The sequence below is a fragment of the Nematostella vectensis genome, chromosome 2, assembly GCF_932526225.1.
Source record: "Nematostella vectensis chromosome 2, jaNemVect1.1, whole genome shotgun sequence".
NCBI lineage: Eukaryota > Metazoa > Cnidaria > Anthozoa > Actiniaria > Edwardsiidae > Nematostella > Nematostella vectensis.
This window is the reverse complement of record NC_064035.1, coordinates 13,675,740-13,696,391: the sequence shown is the minus strand read 5'-3', so window position 1 is coordinate 13,696,391 and position 20,652 is coordinate 13,675,740. Positions and strand designations below refer to the sequence as shown.

Genomic DNA, 20,652 nt, shown 5'->3' with positions numbered 1-20,652 from the left:
ACAAAATGGCCGCTTACAGAGACTCAACAGGAAACATCAGAACGCCTGCACTTACTTGTTAAATAAGAATAAAAGACAGATGTTTGCTGCAGGCTGTCGGAGTTTTATTTATTTTTTCTGTTACAACGTAATCAAATGCTTTGCCTTGCACCACCGTTTGTCAGTCATATTTTGGTTCTTTCTCAAAACGTGGTATTATTTTATGTAGTACCCTCTAGATATAGGAAGGCTTTACCTACCTCTTGTTGTGTAAATGCCTTTGGAAAGACCACCTTGAGTTCTAATCGATGCCATGCGCAGCTGTTCTTATCTTGCTGGTTTGACTCTTGCTTAGGGTCCAAGGGGGGCGAGAGCGCACTGGAGCGCTTGTCAATAGTCCTTCGGCCACGAGACGTCTGCACGCACTGTTGGTTGTGCAGGCTAGCCATGCATAAAGGTATAAAAATACATCATTAGCAACCTTTTGAGCATTTGGTTTCTAGTTAGGATCATCTTTACACTTGCACAGGATACTAGTCCTACTTTTATCATTGTGTCATCATACGCTAAGACGCCTTGGAATGCAAGTCCTACTTTATCACTGTGTCAGGTTGTGCTGACGCTAAAAACACCTTGACATGGTATTCTTTCTCTATTTGTGTTTCACTGTATGGCGAATCCTCTTGAATATTTCTCATACCTGTTGACTGATCCAGAGAGCGCATGTAGCAATGTGGTTTTCCCTGACCCCGCATCTCCTAGCACGACTACATTCTTGTTGGATTGAAGAACCTTGTGCAGCTGTAAAGCCTAAAAGGACAACGTGTTCTACTAACATGCAAGAATCAGACAAGTTGCTCTACTTAGATGCAAGCATGTGAGAGAGGGGTCTGCTTACATGCAAGCATAACAGAGCGCGGTCTATTCATATGCAAGCATGAAATAACGTGGTCTACTCACATTGCTAAAATCCAAAAAGTAAATTATAGCAGCTTTTTGCCTGATCGCAAAGTCAATGATTGCAACTCATTTGTGGCAAAGTATAGGACATGTCATCTATCAGGTATCTCATTAGGAAACAGCCAAATCAAGCCGTTTGCTACAATAGCGATGAATAAACATTATCATTTATCCTCATCTATCCTCTTCGCGCTCAGATGCGCATAAGGCCTTTATTATTCATCCATTCAAACTTTATTCCTTCATACCTTGCTGATGATTTCCCGTCGAACTTGCAGGCCATTAGAGTGCAAATAGTCTTTGATCTCGTCAGCCAACAGCGGCTCTCCGTCGCTCGCTACTGACATGAGCACGCTGTGAACAAATACCGAGTCCACGGTTCGCGAGAAGACGTCCCGGTCAGCGGTCAACAATCGGTTGCTGAAGTGGTTGAACAGGCCGTGAACTACAGAATTCTCTTCCGTCTGTCTGCGCTCAAAGTTGACCATAAACGGGCTGTAAGATCCTGAAGGATATATATAATGGATTTGTTTTATGAACCAGCAATAAAATAGCTCAACTCTAAAGTAGCTTAGCCTAGCCCTTCGTCTCCCTGGCCCTGATAAAGGGCTAGACTACTCTGTTTTCACAAAGGCGTTAAAACACGTAGATTACAGCAGTATATAATTGCCAGTCGGGCCTTGCCCTCCAATAGAATGCAGTTGGAATTGCTCCACACTGTACCTTCATTGCTTTCTTCCTTAACTGCATCCATAGCGATGGCCGTCTTTCGTAACTCTGACCTCAACCGTACAGCGGCAAGGTGGATGACTTGGCGAACGGCACGGAGACCAAAGTCGTACTGAGGCTGGCATGACACCTGTAAATGGTAGGATTTCATCGCAAAAATGCCAAAAAAAAGCAAGCCGCTGTAGCAGGTTGACCACCTGGAGAGAAGCCAACCGGCTGTAGAAGGTTGAGCGTCAACCAGTTACAGTGGGTTGAGAACCTTCAAGCCCCTACAGTATACTATGGTATACTACGCCATTGTTAAGCCTAATATAGTCATCACCACCAAGTAATGATATTATAAATACAATCTATATACATATATATAATATAAATACATTATATATATATAAATACAATATATATACAATCGTCACCATCATCATCATCGCCATCGTCGTCGTCTTCATCACCAAAGCCAAACTAAGTCACAACATCACTGGCGTGGCGCGTGGGATGCCATACTGTCGTACTTACCTGGTCGCTGATCATCTTAAAAAAGGTGTTTATCTTCATGGACAGTGACTTGGCTTCAGTGAACCCACGGCAAGTCATCCAGACTTCGACAACAGGAAGAGAGTCAGGCAACATCATCGCTACTGGACGCATCAGGCTCTACAAAAATACATCGTTTAGTTCAACAGTCACACACACCTTTATGTACCCTGGGATTTTTTTTTTTTTATTTTATTTTAATGGTGAGTGAAGCACCTCTCACTTTATGTACCCAGACGAGACGTATGACGTATCCATGTTGCCTGGGATGGTGGTCAGGCTAGCGTGCTTGGGGTACCCTTCTAACCATGTTGCCTGGTATGGTTGTCAGGCTAGCGTGCTGGGGGTACCCTTCTAACCATGTTGCCTGGTATGGCGGTCAGGCTAGCGTGCTGAGGGTACCCTTCTCACCTTCATGTCAAAAGGGGGTCGGTCATGCTCACCTTCATGTTGCCTGGGATGGTGGTCAGGCTAGTGTGCTGGGGCGACATAGTAAGAAAGCAACCATACAGACTGCTAACTGAGACCAACTCTCCATAAAACACGACATTGCCCAGTATAGGCGCAGCAAAGGGAGGTGTGAAGGTAGGGCCTTGCTTTGGTTCTTGCCCACTTAGGTAGTAAGTCATAGGCCTGCGTGTTTCACCGTGGTATTTGGACTCTGGGATATCTGACTCTTCTGTGAGTGAGAACCGACGTCGACGAACTACGGTTTCCTTATAACAAATGAAATATTACTATGAGTTTTGTATTCCTGTTTACAGACGAATGACAGAGAAATCTTACCTTGTCCTCGAGTTTGATCCATTCGTTTGTTTCATCGTAAAAAGGGGTCAAAGATGTGACGCTTGCTCTTCGAGGAACATTGTTTTCCTTTTAGAAGAAATGCGAAAACTATATCAGTACTAATCAGTGTGTACCTTGCTATGGCCTCGAAGATTTTACTGTTTTACTATGAATACTTGTTAATTGTGTGTACCTTGATGTGGCCAGTAGGGTTAGTCAGTCTGACCTGAGGCACTCCACGTATGCCATACTGATTGTCTATAGCACGAACCACATATTTAAGTGACTGGTGGATCTTGTTCAGATGCTGTGCAAACACAGATAGCACGCCAGGGCTAACCAAGTCAATGTCTTCGAAGCACACCCAGCTACCAGACAGCAGCATTCCAGTCAGGAAGCGTACAAGCATGCTACTCACTAGAGCCTCCGTGCAGTCAAACATGACCTGATGGCGACCAAGAGCCTGTGCAGGTAAACACATTTAAACAAGTTAAAGAAGAAATATCAATCCAGAGAACCAGGCTAGAAATGCCAGCAATGCCGTAAACAGACTTTGTTATGTATTCATCGTTTCCATGGGTAGTTCATCTAATATTTTCTTCTACATATTTTTACATATAGATTTAACACCTACAAAAGATCGATTTTCCATTCAACCTAACTTAAAGGGAACTACGAACTTACATACAGCTCTAGGTCTGGAAACAATCTACATTGCCCAATCTGTCAAAAACCGCCCTCATCACATTTGACCCCATCACATTTGATCATTACATGTTTCATATGCACTCTCGATAAACTGTGAGAGTTTATATAGCACTTTTTTGTAGCTTTTGCTACGGCTGCCATCCTGATTTCAATAATCAAATTTTCAATAGAATCCTTCAAGTAAAAAAGGATTTGAGTGTCCCTGAAGTTCTTGAAACTCATAGGTGCCGAGTGCCGCGCATTTGAGTATTCGTAGTGGCCACATCATACCTTACTAAGTTCTCTGATCGTCTCCGTCTTCCCTGTACCATCAGGACCCAGAGTAGTGCCGCACTTGAATGCCCGCAAAGCGGTAGTGAGCGATAGAAAGCACCGGCGAGTCAGGGGGGTTACCAAAAGCCTTGAGGAGGGTCCAAGGTATTCGTAGCCATAACAGAACGAGCTCCCAAGCTGTTGCGCTTTGCACAGGCCACAGCGGTACGTTTTGTCGGATGGCATTGCTAGATAAAAGAATGACAGGGGGCATATCGGTTAAATGAGTGAAGTAAGCAAAGCACTAATAGGATCAATAGCCCGAACCACCTGTAACTGAACTTAAAAACTTCTATGAGTATGTTCAAGAGCTTGGATAAACATTAACAAACAAACAAACAAAAACAAAACAAACAAACAAACAAATAAATAAATAGAGTGGAAACTCTTTGGAGCGTGTAAAAATTACATAGAGTAGGATTTGAACGTTTTTACTATTGATCCTGAAAAAGAATAAACAAACTGCAAGGGATTGCAAAAAAAGACAACCTTAGTGGTAATCGAAGCCTTTTATAGCATTGTTACATAGTTACAGAGAATCCGTCAGCCACAACTTTGTTTTTAATCCAAAAGTCGAAGGCAAATTATGTGAAGAAATCAAGATATACATTTTTAAGACAAACTTTTATACCGTAGAGAATACTACATGAAAAGTGCGCGCGTACGGTTTTTATTCACGAGTTGTGCAGTATCAAAAAACGAACGAGTGAGCTTTTTTATACAAAACAACGAGTGAATAAAAACTGTACAAAGCACTTTCCATGCTGTATTTTGTTTATTATATACATACTGAGAAATTTATAATAAGCTTATTACATAACATTTTATTAGACTTGACTGCAGAGGCTCCGAGGTTTGTGCTCGACGGTTCAGACAGACAGAAACTTACATTGAAATGAATCTGTCTCGCTAATGTCACGCACGAGACTGATGTTAGATTAGATTAGCGTTTTAACAGCCGTACATCTCGCTTGGTTTTTTCCCTTTGTATTCTTGTTTAACGACTTTCTACATAATCCTCTACAGTGTCATTGAGAGTAGCAAATCTATTGTATATTGTCCATTTTGGACGCTTTGTATTCATTTTTAAAATTTCATTTTCTCGCTCAATCGAGCTCAATAACAAAAGTGACATGCAAAGCTACCCGTCTTCAATCCGCGTTGGGATTAAAGCCATTCAATTGCAGTAAAAAAACATCGTTCGCGCCTCTGATTTGCTGAGACCAGTGAACGAACGAAAATTTACTGAATCTGTTTTCAGTAAGTATTTCTCAGTATGTATATAAAAGGCTGTACTTAGCAAACAAAAATAAATCAGCCGATGGAACTAGATGCTTTTCCCACTTGGCATTTTGCCAGGATGACTCAAAATGGCGGCTGAGAAAGACTCTTTAAAGCCGCATATGTCACCAGTTTACTTCCAAAGGTCCGACTGAAACCTCAACCGTTAAGACAAAAGAATCTATTCGAATCCGAAATATTTAACTGGCCATCCGCTCTAAATTAGCAGTCACATGCTCAAAGAAACTTCCAATAGACACACTGCTTTCTATATTTTGAAATATTTTTCGTGTTTTTCGTTAAAAATCATCGGAGATTCTTACGTAATCGACCGGAAGTAAACTGGTGACAATGCGGCTTTAAGATATTGTGTTGATGTGAATCACGATAGCTAGACACTTGCCTTGTACGGTCTGGGCCATGTCTTCAAGTCTGAGCCCAAAAAGGGAAGGAGTAATGGCGCATTCGATGTCCATTTCCTGCTTAAGCTCGCTTTGCCACTCAAAGCTGTTTACACTTGATATGCGGTCATTAATCAGATCTAAAGATCCAAAAAAAAGATACAAAAAACAATCGTCAGTTATTGGAATTCACCAAAACGAATGAGTTCGCTATAAGTACATCTCCTTCGCAAAGATTCTATTGTCTTGCAACTCGATGGCCCTATCAAAGACCCCTTGATGAAGGAAATTATTGCGAGTCATCTCACAGCATCATGCACAATGGTGTGTAATTACAAGGACCAGCATTTTTACGGGCATTGTTCAACTCTGCTTCTTGGGGCTTTCTGTAAAATGTGAAGTTTCGTAATTTCGGCTCACCTGTAACAGTATCCCTGTGGTTTGTCGCTTGTGTGAGCAAAGCAGCTAAAAGGACCTCAAGGCGTGGGTTCAGGGCGGTGTGGACTTTAAGCATCTTGCGAATAGCACAAGATAGATCGCTGATGTGTGAATTAAGCCTAGATCTTTGGAAAACAGAGTTGAGTTAGATGAGTTGGGTAAATACATCATCATTTTCAATAAATGAGTATAGAAAACTCATCTAAAAAAATTATTGGTACAAGGATGCAACGTCAATCTGGAGTAGAGTCGAAACTAACGTGAACGCGGAGCGTAATATATATACATATGTCTGTCCTGTCTTCATAAAGACGAAAAGAGTCAAATACCAGTGTCAGGTGAATCACTATTCAATATTCTAGTTTGATCTCGACTGTTCTATTTTACTTATTCCACTTACCTGATAGCAGAAAGTCGATTAAGGCGGCCCCTGACTAGCGTGTCGGTGATTTCGCGAGCCCATAACACGGCCTCGGCTACCAGGACACACTGACTAGGGAATCTCAGCAACCAGTGAAGATGGTGGGTACTGTCAGAGCGCTTTGTGACCTCATCACCTGTGGATTAAATGACCATTATAGATATCGGATACTCAGAGAGCCCTGGCAAGTTTTTGTTATTGTTTTTTATTCAATATCGGAAGACAAATTATGTAATAAAATCTCGAAATTAAGAGGCAACAATAAAGTCAATATGGAAAACTGTTTGGCTGTCTAAATGAGGTTCTTTTTGTGCAATAGGTATACAACTTTATAGGCTGTTCAGGTGAAGTACCTTTCGTACAATAGGTACTTTTCGTGCAATAAGTTGTTAAGCTATCTAGTTGAGGCTTTCTAGGGGAGGTACGTTTGTGCAATAGGTAGACAACTTGTTAGGCTGTCTAAATGAGGTACTTTTTGTGGAATACGTAGACAACTTGTCAGGCTGTCTAAATGAGGTACTTTTTAGTGCAATTGGTAGACAACTTGTTAGGCTGTCTAAATGAGGTACTTTGTGTTCAATAGGTAGACAACTTGTTAGGCTTTCTAAGTGAGTTACATTTAGCGCAATAGGTAGACAACTTTTTAGGCTGTCTAAATGAGGTACTTTTTGTTCAATAGGTAGAAAACTTGTTAGGCTTTCTAGTTGAGGTAAGGTGGGAGCAGGAACATGTCCAGAAGAAAATGCCGGGTAGGGTCCAACAGTAATTCAATGAACTTGGAATGCGTTGAAGCTGGCAATCAATATACTTATTCCTGAGATAAGGAAAGTAGGTCACTACTTAATCTAAATACACCCAAATGTTAAACTCAATCAATTTCGCAAATATTCGAGTTTTCAAATCAATATGTTCAATGGTTACCCAGGTAATGTCCCATTCCTGAAAATGAGCAGGGTAGGATCCCGCCACTTTGACGGCCTCTGGACACGCGCCTAGCCAATTCCATGTTTAACTTACTTGATAGCTGATCAACAAGTTGTAAGACGTCTTGGTCACTTGTGATCTTTGCCTGGACACAGTTTGCTAGTTCTTGGACTAGCGTGTTCCTCATGTTTTTTTCCAGCATTGCGAGCCACTTCTGTGGCTGGGGTGACGCTGAGATGGGTTGATTTAATGTTACAACCTCGCCAAAGTCACCCTCAAGGGCAGTCACTTGAAGAAGATGAGCTGAAATGCAGATATTTACTTATCCACTATAACTGATGGGGAAAGCAAGTCAATTAAACAATCTATGTTCTATCCCACAACGTGACAAAGAAGGTGATGGAACAGAGGAGGTTGTGTGACAGACGAGGTTGTGTGACAGACGAGGTTGTGTGACAGACGAGGTTGTGTGACAGACGAGGTTGTGTGACAGACGAGGTGGTGAGACAGACTAGGTGGTGAGACAGACGAGGTTGTGTGACAGACGAGGTTGTGTGACAGACGAGGTTGTGAGACAGAAGATGGTGAGACAGAGAAGTTTGTGTGACAGGGAAGGTTGAACAGAGGAGGTGATGTGAAAGAGGAGGGTGTTGTACAAAGAAGGTTGAACAGAGAAGGTGATGTGAGAGAGGAGGGTGTGTGCAAGATATATAAAACATACCACTTAAATCAAAATGTTGCGGGCAGGTTTTTCTTGCCAATAGCTTTTCATAAAAAACTTGTAGTTTCCGAAAAAACAAAACATATTTTTAATTACCATTGAGTGCAGCATCCAAAGCGGAAGTAAGCTGAACACTCGCGTCTTGTGGTAGCTCAAACTTCAGGGATCGGATGGCAGGGAAGGACTTCCGGACAAATGGCACGAGATCCTTAGGGTTACGAGACCATGCGAGCATGCTCAGCAGGGCATCATCACTCATAAAGAACAGGCGGGGAAAAGCCAACCGAGTCTGGTGGATGTAGTCCCGCACTCGTTTGATGAGCTCCTCCTGTAAAGACACATGACCTATATAAACATCGGTTTGGGATACGTAAAGATCATTAAGTGCTTTAGGCTAGTCACGCCAAGACATTATGTGCTAAGACGAGTTCCAGCAGTAGGTTGGTTAGCCTTATAACGTTACCTCCCGTTAGATAAGTTCCAGTAGTAGGTTGGTTCGCCTTATTACGTTACCTTCCGTTAGATAAGTTCCATCAGTAGGTTGGCTCGCCTTATTATCGATTATTACGTTAACTCCGATTGGATGAGTTCCAGCAGTAGGTTGGTTAGCCTTATAACGTTACCTCCCGTTAGATAAGTTCCAGTAGTAGGTTGGTTCGCCTTATTACGTTACCTTCCGTTGAATGAGTTCCATCAGCAGGTTGGCTCGCCTTATTATCGATTATTACGTTAACTCCGATTGGATGAGTTCCAGCAGTAGGTTGATTCGCCTTATTTCGTTACCTTCGATTGGACGAGTTCCAGCAATAGGTTAGTTCCTATTACCTTACCTCCCATTGGATGAGTTTCAGCAGTAGGTTGGTTCGCCCTATTATGTTACCTCCCATTGGATGAGTACCAGCAGTAGGTTGGTTCTCCCCATAACGTACCTCCGATTGAATAAGTTCTAGCAAAAGGTTCCTTAGCGGTTCGCCTTGTAGTTCTCTCCACCCCTTTTCGCCTCTCTTCATGCTCAGTACGGAAAGAACTTTCGTGTCTTTCAGAACAATTTGCATCAACTCCTAAGACCACCACAAGAAAACAACAACTCCTTTTACCAAAACAATAACAATTTGGCACAAAACATAATCTTTTCATAATCAAACATGTTATTCTGCTTTGATACATATTGCAGCCACAACACTAAGTGACGTTGATGGGTCACTACTGAAAGACTGTCGTTCAAAATTCGTGATGTGACGGTTGCTTCACGAGTGATGTGTTTGTGGGTGAATATTTGGGATTTGAAACACTATCGGGATTATTTGGGATTTGAAACACCATCGGGATTATTTGGGATTTGAAACACCATCGGGATTATTTGGGATTTGGAACACCATCGGGATTATTTGGGATTTGGGACACCATTGTTGGTGGCATTGCTAGTCAGTATTTGTGACATAATTCTTGTCAACATTTGTGGTGGCGTTGTTAGTCAATATCTGCGGTGTTGTTCAGCACCTTGTAGCGGGAGTCAATTAAAGAGAGCTTGTCCAGATATTGTGACAACTGTTGGTGGATCTTGGGCTCAGAAAAGACATTACTAAGGTATAACCACTATGGAGAAAAAAAACACATTTAGCACAAGCTTGGACAACCCTTGCACCCCATCTACCCCCTTCGACACTTTCTGCCCAATAAACAAGTTACAGAAAACCCTAACCTAACACCAACTCCCTCAACACCTCCCCAAAATAAAGAGTAACAAGGCACCTAGCACAAGGTACAGACAACCCTGACTTCACACCAAACCCTCTTCCTCCCACATGCACCTGTGCACCCCAACTCCCCCCCCCCTGTGTACACGCCTAAAATAGATATCCATCTCCTAAATTAATATCTTCTAAATTTCCTGATATTTTTAAAATCGTCATTCCAATCAGGAAGTTCTTCACCGCTTGTTCATCATTTGTCAAACACCCCCACCTATTACGATATTGGGGTTCACCTTCTTTTGTGCGTCTGCCCAAATATCGAGTATGTCCTCTAGAGTGTGTAGGCTTGCAATCCACGCATCTACAGTAGGCTTCAGATCAGCCACATAAGGCGATACCTGCATTAGCTTCAGCGTCACGAGGTTATCCTGTGACACCACAAGCGTAATTTTAAATTAGTCCATGGATGTGTTCTTTTTTGCGGGCATCGTAAGAAAAATTCCCTTTTGCCATAGTTTTCGCGATAGATGGGGTGAGTCATACTCATTTGCTCGATTAGTTTTTTTGAGAACCAACGTTTAGAAGCACAAGTGATGGACGATAGGAAAGGCAGGCAAATGGGCTATCCACTTTTAAAAGAGCTTATACAGTGCCTCAATCATACACTTCAGAACACAGTACCTCGAACATACACTTCAGAACACAGTACCTCAATCATACACTTCAGAACACAGAACCTCAATCGTACACTTCAGAACACAGTACCTCAATCATACACTTCAGAACACAGTACCTCAATCATACACTCTAGAACACAGTACCTCAATCATACACTTCAGAACACAGTACCTCAATCATACACTTCAGAACACAGTACCTCAATCATACACTTCAGAACACAGTACCTCAATCATACACTCTAGAACACAGTACCTCAATCATACACTTCAGAACACAGTACCTCAATCATACACTCTAGAACACAGTACCTCAATCATACACTTCAGAACACAGTACCTCAATCATACACTCTAGAACACAGTACCTCAATCATACTCTCAAGAACACAGTACCTCAATCGTACACTTCAGAACACAGAACCTCAATCATACACTTCAGAACACAGTACCTCAATCATACACTCAAGAACACAGTACCTCAATCATACATTTCAGAACACAGTACCTCAATCATACACTTCAGCTCGCCAACACCAATCAGGATGTACAGGTCAGGCACGGAACTAGGAGTCTTAGGCTTCATTTTCTATTTAAGAAACAAGAAGGTGAATTGTGAAATGGTATGTCTGTTTTTCATGTGCAAAACTTTATATTCAAAGCATCAGACAAATTGTAACAAATAGAATAGTAACAATAGACACTGAACAAAAAAGGCTTTAAGCTTTCTATGCTGAAAAGGCAATCAAATAAATCGTTGAAAGTTGAAAAAAACATAGTAATCACAAAAATAATCAAAACTCTCCAAATGCTTCTAAAATAACTCCAAATGCTTCTAAAAACTGTGGACATCCCATTTTATTCACAAACAATCAGATTTCGTCGCATTTATTTGGATAATTTGCTCAGGATGTCCTTCATAGATGACGTTATTTTAAACAGAAATCATTTTTGGTGGCTAGCCTTAGGAAAATAAAAAAAAATACATACCGAGTCACGGGATTTCCCGCTAGCAAGCAGCTTGTTTCGCCTGTTCTTCTTTTGACTAGGCGTCCGTGTACTTGCGTCATTAGTAAAGCGTGGCCGCAATATTGGGATGTGCTTGGCTAGCTTAAAATCCTTGTCATGCCATGACTTGGTGAGCTGTTGCAGCTGAAGTTCCAATGCATGCTCCTTTGTAGCTGCTGCACAAACCGTCACTACATCATAAAAAAAGCAGAATAAAGAAGATTAAATACTTCATAGTATCATTTCCTTCTTTGGTCCATCTTCTTGCTGTTTCTTTAAAAGATTAATAGTGTTCGAATCGGTATGTCTTTGAGAGTAGATCTTGCTAACGAACAGTTTTATTAACTAGTTAAAGTGAGATTCTCAGTAAGATTTCCTTAAAAAACGAAGTTAAAAATTTCACAGCACGCAACAAAGTGAAAAAAACAACATAATAAAGAAAAATCGATAATGAAATCCTTATTTTGCATTATGGTGATATACTTTAGTGCCTACCTATCAGGTCCTTATATCGTCCAAGATTGAAAGACAACAGCGTGGCAGTGGTGAACTGCATTGTTGAGTCAAACTCTTGACCAATGCCGATGAAGAGTGCGCGCCAGTGCCGCGGCTGGATAAAACAGATAGTTGTTAGATGAAATTGAGAACCTCTTGGATTACCTTCTCCAAATCAATGCTCTCCCTATGAGGACCTCGCTGGTCAATAATAGACAGAGTTAATAATGCTAATTTTTGGACAGCAACTGAGTACAATAAATTGCATAAAAGTAACGAATATATAACCTGGAGGGCATCGCTGGATAGGTTAAGCAGTTAAAAATGACTGAATGTAATAACTTGAGGGCATCGCCGGATAGCTTCAGCAGTAGTAATCCAGTATATTACCTTAAAGCCGCATTGTCACCAGTTTACTTTCGGTCAATTACGTAACAATCTCCGATGATTTTTAACGGAAAACGCGAAAAATATTTCAAGATATTGGAAGCAGTGTTTATTGGAAGTTTCTTTGAGGATGTGATTGATAATTTACAGCGGATGACCTGTTTAATATCTCGGATTTTAATAGATTCTTTTGTCTTATAACGGTTGAGGTTTCTGTCGGACCTCCGGAAGTTAACTGGTGACAATGCGGCTTTAAGGGCATTGGTGGATAGGTTCAGCAGTAAAAATGAAAGAATATATTACCTTGAGGGCATCACTGGACAGCTTCAGGAGCAATGGCAGGTCTTGTATAAACTCCTCCAGCTGACCCAGCCACGAGGTCAGCACAGCGTCATTAGCAGGTAGGTGCTCCTTAAGGGAGATACCGGCTGATATCCACTCGTTCACTTTTTCAATAGCACGCTTAACATTCACCTAAAGAGAAGAAACAAGGGGTACACAAGTAAATGCACATCCTGAGCAAACAGCTCTTCCCACAAACACCTTTTCAAATCCATAATTTGATATGTGTGAATCCTGCTTTTTAAATCAGCAGTTTTAAAATGCTCTCTCATAAACACCTATTCTGACCAACATTTTTGTAAGCATGTAGTTCTGCTATTTTCACAAAGCCTGACAAAGTGAATGAGCAAAGAAATAGGTAGAAATTGAAAGTCTTGCCTTGTTAAATGGGCTCAACAGCCAGTCCTTGATAGTATGTGATGACGTCTCACAGTACCGCCACAGTTCCTGGCGCCTCTCCATAGCACTGCCGATAGCTTGGATAGCTCTCATGTCGTATGGGGAGCCAGTGATTATACGTTTGCAATCGCTTATATCATTCAGCTTGCTGCGGATTGTGTAAAAGCGATCCCGCATCTGGAACAGATAATAATTTCTTTTATTATAACTTTTTTACTCTTCCTGCATTTTTTAGTTAGCCCAAAGTGGTAACTTGTTATATTCCTTGTTTATTAGTACCTGACACATTGTCAGATCTCGCCTCTAACTTAGCAGTAAATAGGTACCTGCACTGTACCAAGACAGATCTCGTCTCATACTTTAGCAGTAAATCGGTACCTTATGCACTGTACCAAGACCGATCTCGTCTCATACTTTACTAGTAAATCAGTATCTGACGCATTGTACCAAGCCAGATTTTGCCTCTAACTTTAGAAGTAAATCGGTACCTTATGCACTGTACCAAAACAGGTCTCGTCTCATACTAATCGGTACCTTTATGCACTGTACCAAGACAGATCTCGTCTCATACTTTAGTAGTAAATCGGTACCTTATGCACTGTACCAAAACAGGTCTCGTCTCATACTAATCGGTACCTTTATGCACTGTACCAAAACAGGTCTCGTCTCATACTAACCGGTACCTTTATGCACTGTACCAAGACCGATCTCGTCTCATACTTTAGTAGTAAATCAGTATCTGACGCATTGTACCAAGCCAGATTTTGCCTCTCACTTTAGAAGTAAATCGGTACCTTATGCACTGTACCAAAAAAGAACACGTCTCATACTTTAGTAGTAAATCAGTACCTGAAGCATTGCACCAAGACAGATCTCGTCTCATACCGTAAAATTTTTTTGACATTGGGCAAGTCTTACCCAGTAGAAACCAATCTCAGATAATGCAAGAAGGCAATTGAATTTGATTTATATTACCGAAATTCCTATGTCGTTTGTTTTTAAGCTGGGAGGGAGGGTAGGGGGTGGCGTTAAATAGAGGGGGAGTGTTTATTAAAGAGGAGCGTTCAATACAAATTTGTAAGCTTAGGGGGGGGGGGGTGCATTCATAGGAGGCGTTCTTTAGATAGTGGGCATTTATTAGATTATTTACGGTACTTACCTTTAGTAGTAAATCAGAGCCTGAAGAATTGTATCAAGCCAGATCTCTTACCTTAGTAGTAAATTAGTACCTAACATATTGCCCCAAGCCAAATCTCGTCTCATACTTAAGTAGTAAATCAGTACCTGACGCATTGTGACAAGGATGGCAGTAGGGTTCTCATTGGGATCCAAGAATGGACCAGTCCTAGCTTTCCGCCCAATTGTAGAAGCCTCCACCTCTAAAGCCTGTTGCAAATACACTTTATAAGTAAAAATAGTATATAATATACCATGCATTGTATTCTACATACATGGCATATACCATGATCTCCTCTACCATACATACACTCCAGAATACCATGAACTCCTCATACATACGTCATATATATACCATTTTGTCATTATAAAATACAATGAATCGAGCACTGTTCTATAAATGCCTGCACCCATGGATTATCCTACTCCAAGTTTTATCTTATCAAGCTCTCTACGACTACTCATAATTGGAAAAATGTAGCATCAACTACTCGATCAAGAATATCCTGTTGCCATCTTGCTTTGACTAATGTTAAATATAGACTGCATAAGTGAATGTAACGATGTTTCTTAATAAATACCCTGAAGATTGGCAACCACAAAACATGTTTGTAGGGATGAAACTTATTTTTCATGTTTTTCTACATATCCACAAATGTACTCAACTGTATATCCACAAATATACTCCATGGTACACCAGCGTATCAAGCACAGTTCTATGAATGCCTGCACTTGCACATTATATATGGATATATACCATATTTTATATCATACAAATATACTTTATATAGCATACCGTGATCTCCTCTACCATTCTCTCTGTTACTTGTGCCCTCTGAACCTGAACAAAGTCTGATGCTTCCTGAAGACCAAATAAAAAAGCCTCCCACATGGCCCAAACCTATGGAGATATCAAGTGATAGTCATGAGAATGCAGGTAAGCTAGCCTAAGAGTTGGCTGCTCTGTTTTCTGAATTCAGAGACCTAGGCATGTAGCCAGAAAATCTGGATATCCTTCGAAAAAGATTAGCAGTACACCGATAAACCAGTACCCTCTAATTAAGGGATAGTTGTCTTTTCTGAATAAAGCACCAGTTTATTTGTGAATGGTTGCATTTTAGATAATTCCGAATGAATATACAGTATAGGATAAATTCCATGGTCTTTTAGAACGTAAACATGTCAGTAATCATGTGTGGTATAATTCCATTACCTTTTGCATGCCAATTTAAACTCTAGACATTGTATAATTTTTCAAAAGTTGAAAAGTGTTTTTCGTGGCATTGCAGAGAATATCAATTTCATCATAACGTATGTCCAAGCCATATGTAAAATCATTTACTGTTATTATCTCTTAATTTCTAACAGGAGATTAATACATATAAGAAACAGTAATGGGCAATTTGGATTTTTCCAACCTTCTCCTCTGTGACTTCCTCTTCTGGTGATAGCTGCCTGTAACAACTACGTATCACCTGAAGCAAACGCAACATATGCAATCATCAGTTAAACAACCAAATAATAAAAATTTTGCATAAAAAATAATCTGATAACAAAAGAACAAACCTCAAACAGATTCTTTATGTATTCCACCTTCTCCTTCAAAGCTGGCATTCTTGCCTTGACTTTCTCCAGCTTTTGTATGAAGCATGCAAACCCACGAATGTCCAGCTTTTGCTCTCTGATACACTAAGGCAGGTGTAATGGCAGATAAGGAATTGGGTTTGGGTTTGGTTATAGGTTTTCGCTACTTAGCGAATAATAATACTTATTATATTATCATTTTTTAAACTAGAAATAAACTCTTGCACTTGCAAATGTGTTCGTTAGCAAAGTAGGCTTACGCATCAGGGGGGAAAAGTGGCTCATCTTGAAGGCAGAGTAGTGGTATGCGGAAGGAAGGGTCATATGTAAGGGATGATGCATTACATGTAAAAACTAAGCTTAAGCAGTAGGGGGAATCAGGCTTATCTTAATGACAGAGTAACAGCATGTGGAAGGAATGGTCATAACCCCACATAAATCTGTCAACCATTCTTACCTCAGAGAGTTGCTCAACCTCCAGTACCACCTCATCTGAAAGCACCAAGACATGTGATGCCACCATTGTCACCATCTGCTTAAAGATATCACCAAGCTTGGGGATAATGGTGTTATGAATACTCTCACAGTCTAGATGAAGCAGACCATTGTTTGTGGAGAAGGACTTGATGACTTTGCATACTTGCTCTGTCCATGAATGGATTTGGTGTAGTTGTTGCTAGAAAGGAAAAGTATATCAGCAGAACCCATATTAAACTTGCTAGTAATAGAACTTGAAAAAAAAGTCAAGGACTGATATGAAAGAGAACATTCAGATTTCGGCAGCAATAAATAAACTGACTTTTATTCCTTTGCACTATTTTATTGTTTCTTTGCCAAGCTGTTCAAGCACAACCTTGCCACAAACCAACACTAGGTGAGCAGCACTCATACTTTTCTCTACACCTTTTTTAAATCTTCATTTTACTTCTCATCACTTAAACACTGAATATTACTTGTATAATCTAAAGCAAAGCGATAAACCTTTTAAATTTGTCTTGACAACAAATATTGTGATGAAAAGGTTTTCCTTTACATATTTTCTGCTTTATATAAATCCACATGGGTTTATTATATTTCATACCTCAATTTTTGAAGTGGGTTGTCCTCTCCAGTACCCCATTTTGCTATCATCCCACATGGTTACAAAGGCATGGATCTCTGAAAGCCAAGCATGCCCGTCACAGAAATCCTGAACTTCAGTGATTGCATCCGCCACGAAGGCATCATGGAAATGCAATGCAGCGTGGATTCTGTCACTTTAAAATACAAAACTGATGTCAATATCTCCAAATGTCCACTTGAATTAGTATGCAAATCTTCTTCTCAAGGTTAAATTCTTTTAAAAATCATGTAAATATGGTGAAAAAAAATTATGGCTACTCAGGTTCCATCAACGAGTTTCTAAAAGGAAATTCATACTATCATCTCCACAAAAAATCTGGAGGGTCGTATCCAATTTTGAAGGCCATAGAAGACATCACTACACACTATCATATATATACTACGATAATTTCTTAAAATATAACTTACTCATTAAAGAGGGTGTCTTGCAGCTTTTGCCTGGTAAGTGGACTTCTCTGAATGCCCTGTTGCTGCACTTGCTTGCCCTCAACCACCAATGAGCTCTCAGGCTTTTGTCGCACACACAACTCAACCAGTGAAGTCTGATCACCTCTGGCACTTACCAAACTAGAGTTAAACTCATCCATATCTTTGTCAATCTCCGCATCTGTCCTGGCATCAGGGTAGCCATCAAGGTCATTTTTGGACTTCTTGGTTGAGCTGCTCCCCTTATCTGACTCTGAAATCTCACCAGCCTTCTGAAGAGTGGAAAGTGAGTCTTGAGGGGATTCCTGTTCAAACACAGAAGAAGGCTCTACAGTAGCATTAGCATTTTCAGCTTGGGGGTTGTCTGAAAGTTGAGATGAGGTACCCGGCCTCTCTGATGATTGTGTTGTCATGGCAGAAGAGTCAAACTGAAAATTCTTTGCTTGTTCTCCTAACTGCATTGCATTGGTTAGACTGCAAATAATTGTCAGAACTTTTCTCAGGGAGGATGAGAGAGAATGAGAAAGCTGCTTCATTGAAGGCACCAGTGCCAGTTTGTGAGCCTCATCAAATGTGATAGCAGCTCTGAACAATGCCTCTCTCTCTGGCCTTGGTCCAGGTAGAGTGGAGTCAACAAACTGACAAATATTGGATTGGGCTAGTGATAGCAGATTCTGGAGAATGATATAATCCACAAGCCTGACAAATGTTCCCAGTTTGGAGACTTCTTGGCGAGCTAGGTTCAGATTCTGCTGTCTGACATTTCTTTTCTCCTTTGCTTTAGCAAGAGACTCCTTGTAGTTGTGGCGATGATTTTTGACTTGCGCCTCACAATACCGAAGGTACTCAAAGCAGCTTTCTTGTGATTTATCCACAATCAATTGACAATAATTGAAAAACTTGGTTAAATACATGCAGCCAGTGTTACTTGTCTTAAATGTCAGGTCTTCAAACTCATCCAGAGTATAACAGTACTGGGACTCAAAGGGGAGGAACTTGATCTTGGACAGATCATTCAGCAGGTAGGAAATTCGCAGTAGTGCTGACCCAAAGCTTGGTACATTATGGATGAGTGACTTCTCAATCTGGGCCTCAATTTTCAGAAAGTAGGTAAACTTCTTGATCTCTTTCCACTTCAAAAATGACTTTATGACTAGAAAGTTCTTATAGAAGGGGATGTTGGTTATAGCCTGGAATATACATGATTCAGTGTACCACTCTGAAAGGGATTGGGTCTCAGTTGGGCCTTTGGGCATGACATGTAGAATGCTATGGGACGAGATGATAAAGTGTTCTGGGTTCACTTTGTCCTTGGGTACCTCAATCAACTTGTAGGGGTCATACCTCCGGGATGGTGCAAAGTTGAGGTAGGCAAATTCCAATTCCCCTAGGAACCTGCCTTTTACAAAAGCTTCAACAATTTCTCTTCCATTTCTTGCAGGCTTCTCTTTCCTTCCTTCAGACTCCTGGGCACTCTTACTGCATGTGTCAAAAGGTGGTTTGAACAGCATACTTGTGCTGACTGACCTACGTGGTGTTTCAGGGGGTGTGGGTATTCTTGTCTGTGGCAAGTTCACATCAATTGCCATAAATGTCAGGCCTAATGGAACACCAAGGGCTGACTCCCTCATTGATATATCCTGCAATACATCAGCTAGAGACCGAGTCAAGTCACCCAAAACTAATTGTTTTGGTTGGTATGGTTTAGACTCCTCCCTGAGTGATTTTGTGTTTTCTAATACATAGATTGAACCAAATGGAATAACAGGTTCCCCTCGAGGAATTTTGACACCCCTAGTGGATGGAGGAGGAGGACCTTGCAAAAGTAATGGGATATCCTCAACAGGACCAATTGGAAACTTGTGTTTTTTGTCAGCAAAATTTTTCGAAACAATGTCTGGGAAAACAGCCTTTAAACACACAAGCACCTGTTCCAGCTCGTTCCCTCTACAGTCAACCTCAATGAGAACCCTTTGAACATAGTGACTAAGCTCCTTAGTCTGTAAAACAGAGGCATAGGGGGACGATAGCGTCAATACTTCACATAAATGTTGCCAGAACATTGATTCATTTTGCTGCAAGGCAGCCACAAAAGCTCTCGTTACCAGTTTATTCAACTTCGCGGCATCTTCCGTCGTGAGTTCACTGCTCTTTGCAGGATCAGAAGAGGGTTTTTCTTTGTCACTGCCATTTTCCGTATCCCGAGGGTAAATCTGAGACACTAAGTTTTTATTTTCCCCAATAGCAGGAAGTCTCTGATGAGAGAACTCCGACTGACTCGCCATTTTAAGTGTTCAGTCCTCCTTGAGAGCATCTTAACACCATTTTACCTTCCTTTATTGCATTTGTGTTGAATTTATATGCAATCATTGTAAACTTTCACAAATCCCTTGCAATCCAGGATTGTACAGATATTTTAACTGCTAAATGACGGCCGCCATATTGTTTTGCCTTTTCACGGTAGCAACTGTTTAAATTACCCAGCATGCATTCCTCCGTGTCTCTAAGCACCAGTGGCCTTTGCGGGCGCTCGCTGTATCTTGAGGGGACGCGCTCCTTCTTAGTATCCTTGAATGTGGTAGATATTCATGTTCTTGAATTTTGCGACATTCTGCCTACCATACTCTCTTTGGTTTTCCCTAATAAGAGCGCGCGATCTAAAAAGGGGAATTTTTTAAAGTAAACGAGACAAACAAAAGCAAATGCTGACCAGTGGACTTTGAGGAAATCTACCTCGGGACGCGCTTGGAGATGCCCTGGTCCCCAAAAGTGTACATTTTTTTCGGTAAAACTACCTTCAACATACCTTTCAACTCTCTCGCATTAGGCGGGAGTCTCGAGATTTTGGACCTCTTCTCCCTCTCTTCCGCGTGGAGCACCAAATCTCCCGCTTTTTTTGTCGCGTCAGAAAAATCCTTCTATAGCGACATTTTAGCTACATTTTTACCGTAAATTCCATCAGTAATTCCTTGTGTAGCGCCATTTATTGAACACGCATGCGAGATCTATATTGTGCGCAAGAGCTTTCTGACTAGCAAACGTCTGTCTATTGGCTACTCGATAGCAGGAAAGCGGTGCTTTAGCTTCAGAGCCCCATGTGACGCTGAACCCAATATACCCCCCCCCCCTCAAAAAAAATTCTAAAGCC

The 20,652-nt window shown here is 41.0% G+C and overlaps 1 protein-coding gene across 7 annotated transcripts in view; it reads right to left on the bottom strand.

Moving 5' to 3' along the window:
* The window catches only part of LOC5521680 (dynein heavy chain domain-containing protein 1), a 73,394-nt gene that overhangs the window by 42,665 nt on the left and 10,077 nt on the right, over positions 1–20,652 (bottom strand). For 2 of the 7 annotated variants that reach the window (XM_048724323.1, XM_048724324.1), the window contains exons 1-29: positions 17,487–19,993; positions 17,038–17,212; positions 16,414–16,632; positions 15,939–16,061; positions 15,791–15,847; positions 15,169–15,273; positions 14,481–14,582; positions 13,176–13,373; positions 12,759–12,929; positions 12,069–12,183; positions 11,556–11,764; positions 11,074–11,154; positions 10,182–10,316; positions 9,695–9,790; positions 9,124–9,255; positions 8,291–8,522; positions 7,567–7,776; positions 6,529–6,685; positions 6,111–6,253; positions 5,693–5,830; positions 3,967–4,196; positions 3,182–3,451; positions 2,989–3,075; positions 2,646–2,918; positions 2,185–2,322; positions 1,663–1,798; positions 1,188–1,444; positions 680–789; positions 240–420 (exon numbers count right to left, since the gene is read on the bottom strand). In XM_048724323.1, the coding sequence (XP_048580280.1) occupies positions 240–420; positions 680–789; positions 1,188–1,444; positions 1,663–1,798; positions 2,185–2,322; positions 2,646–2,918; positions 2,989–3,075; positions 3,182–3,451; positions 3,967–4,196; positions 5,693–5,830; positions 6,111–6,253; positions 6,529–6,685; positions 7,567–7,776; positions 8,291–8,522; positions 9,124–9,255; positions 9,695–9,790; positions 10,182–10,316; positions 11,074–11,154; positions 11,556–11,764; positions 12,069–12,183; positions 12,759–12,929; positions 13,176–13,373; positions 14,481–14,582; positions 15,169–15,273; positions 15,791–15,847; positions 15,939–16,061; positions 16,414–16,632; positions 17,038–17,212; positions 17,487–19,789 (6,783 nt within the window). In that variant the 5' untranslated portion in view covers positions 19,790–19,993. Of the gene's footprint in view, positions 1–239; positions 421–679; positions 790–1,187; positions 1,445–1,662; positions 1,799–2,184; positions 2,323–2,645; positions 2,919–2,988; positions 3,076–3,181; positions 3,452–3,966; positions 4,197–5,692; positions 5,831–6,110; positions 6,254–6,528; positions 6,686–7,566; positions 7,777–8,290; positions 8,523–9,123; positions 9,256–9,694; positions 9,791–10,181; positions 10,317–10,681; positions 10,688–11,073; positions 11,155–11,555; positions 11,765–12,068; positions 12,184–12,356; positions 12,376–12,758; positions 12,930–13,175; positions 13,374–13,475; positions 13,500–14,480; positions 14,583–15,168; positions 15,274–15,790; positions 15,848–15,938; positions 16,062–16,413; positions 16,633–17,037; positions 17,213–17,486; positions 19,994–20,310; positions 20,326–20,652 lie in introns of those variants that run through there. The other 5 variants (XM_048724326.1, XM_048724325.1, XM_048724327.1 and 2 more) reach the window with 5 other exon arrangements.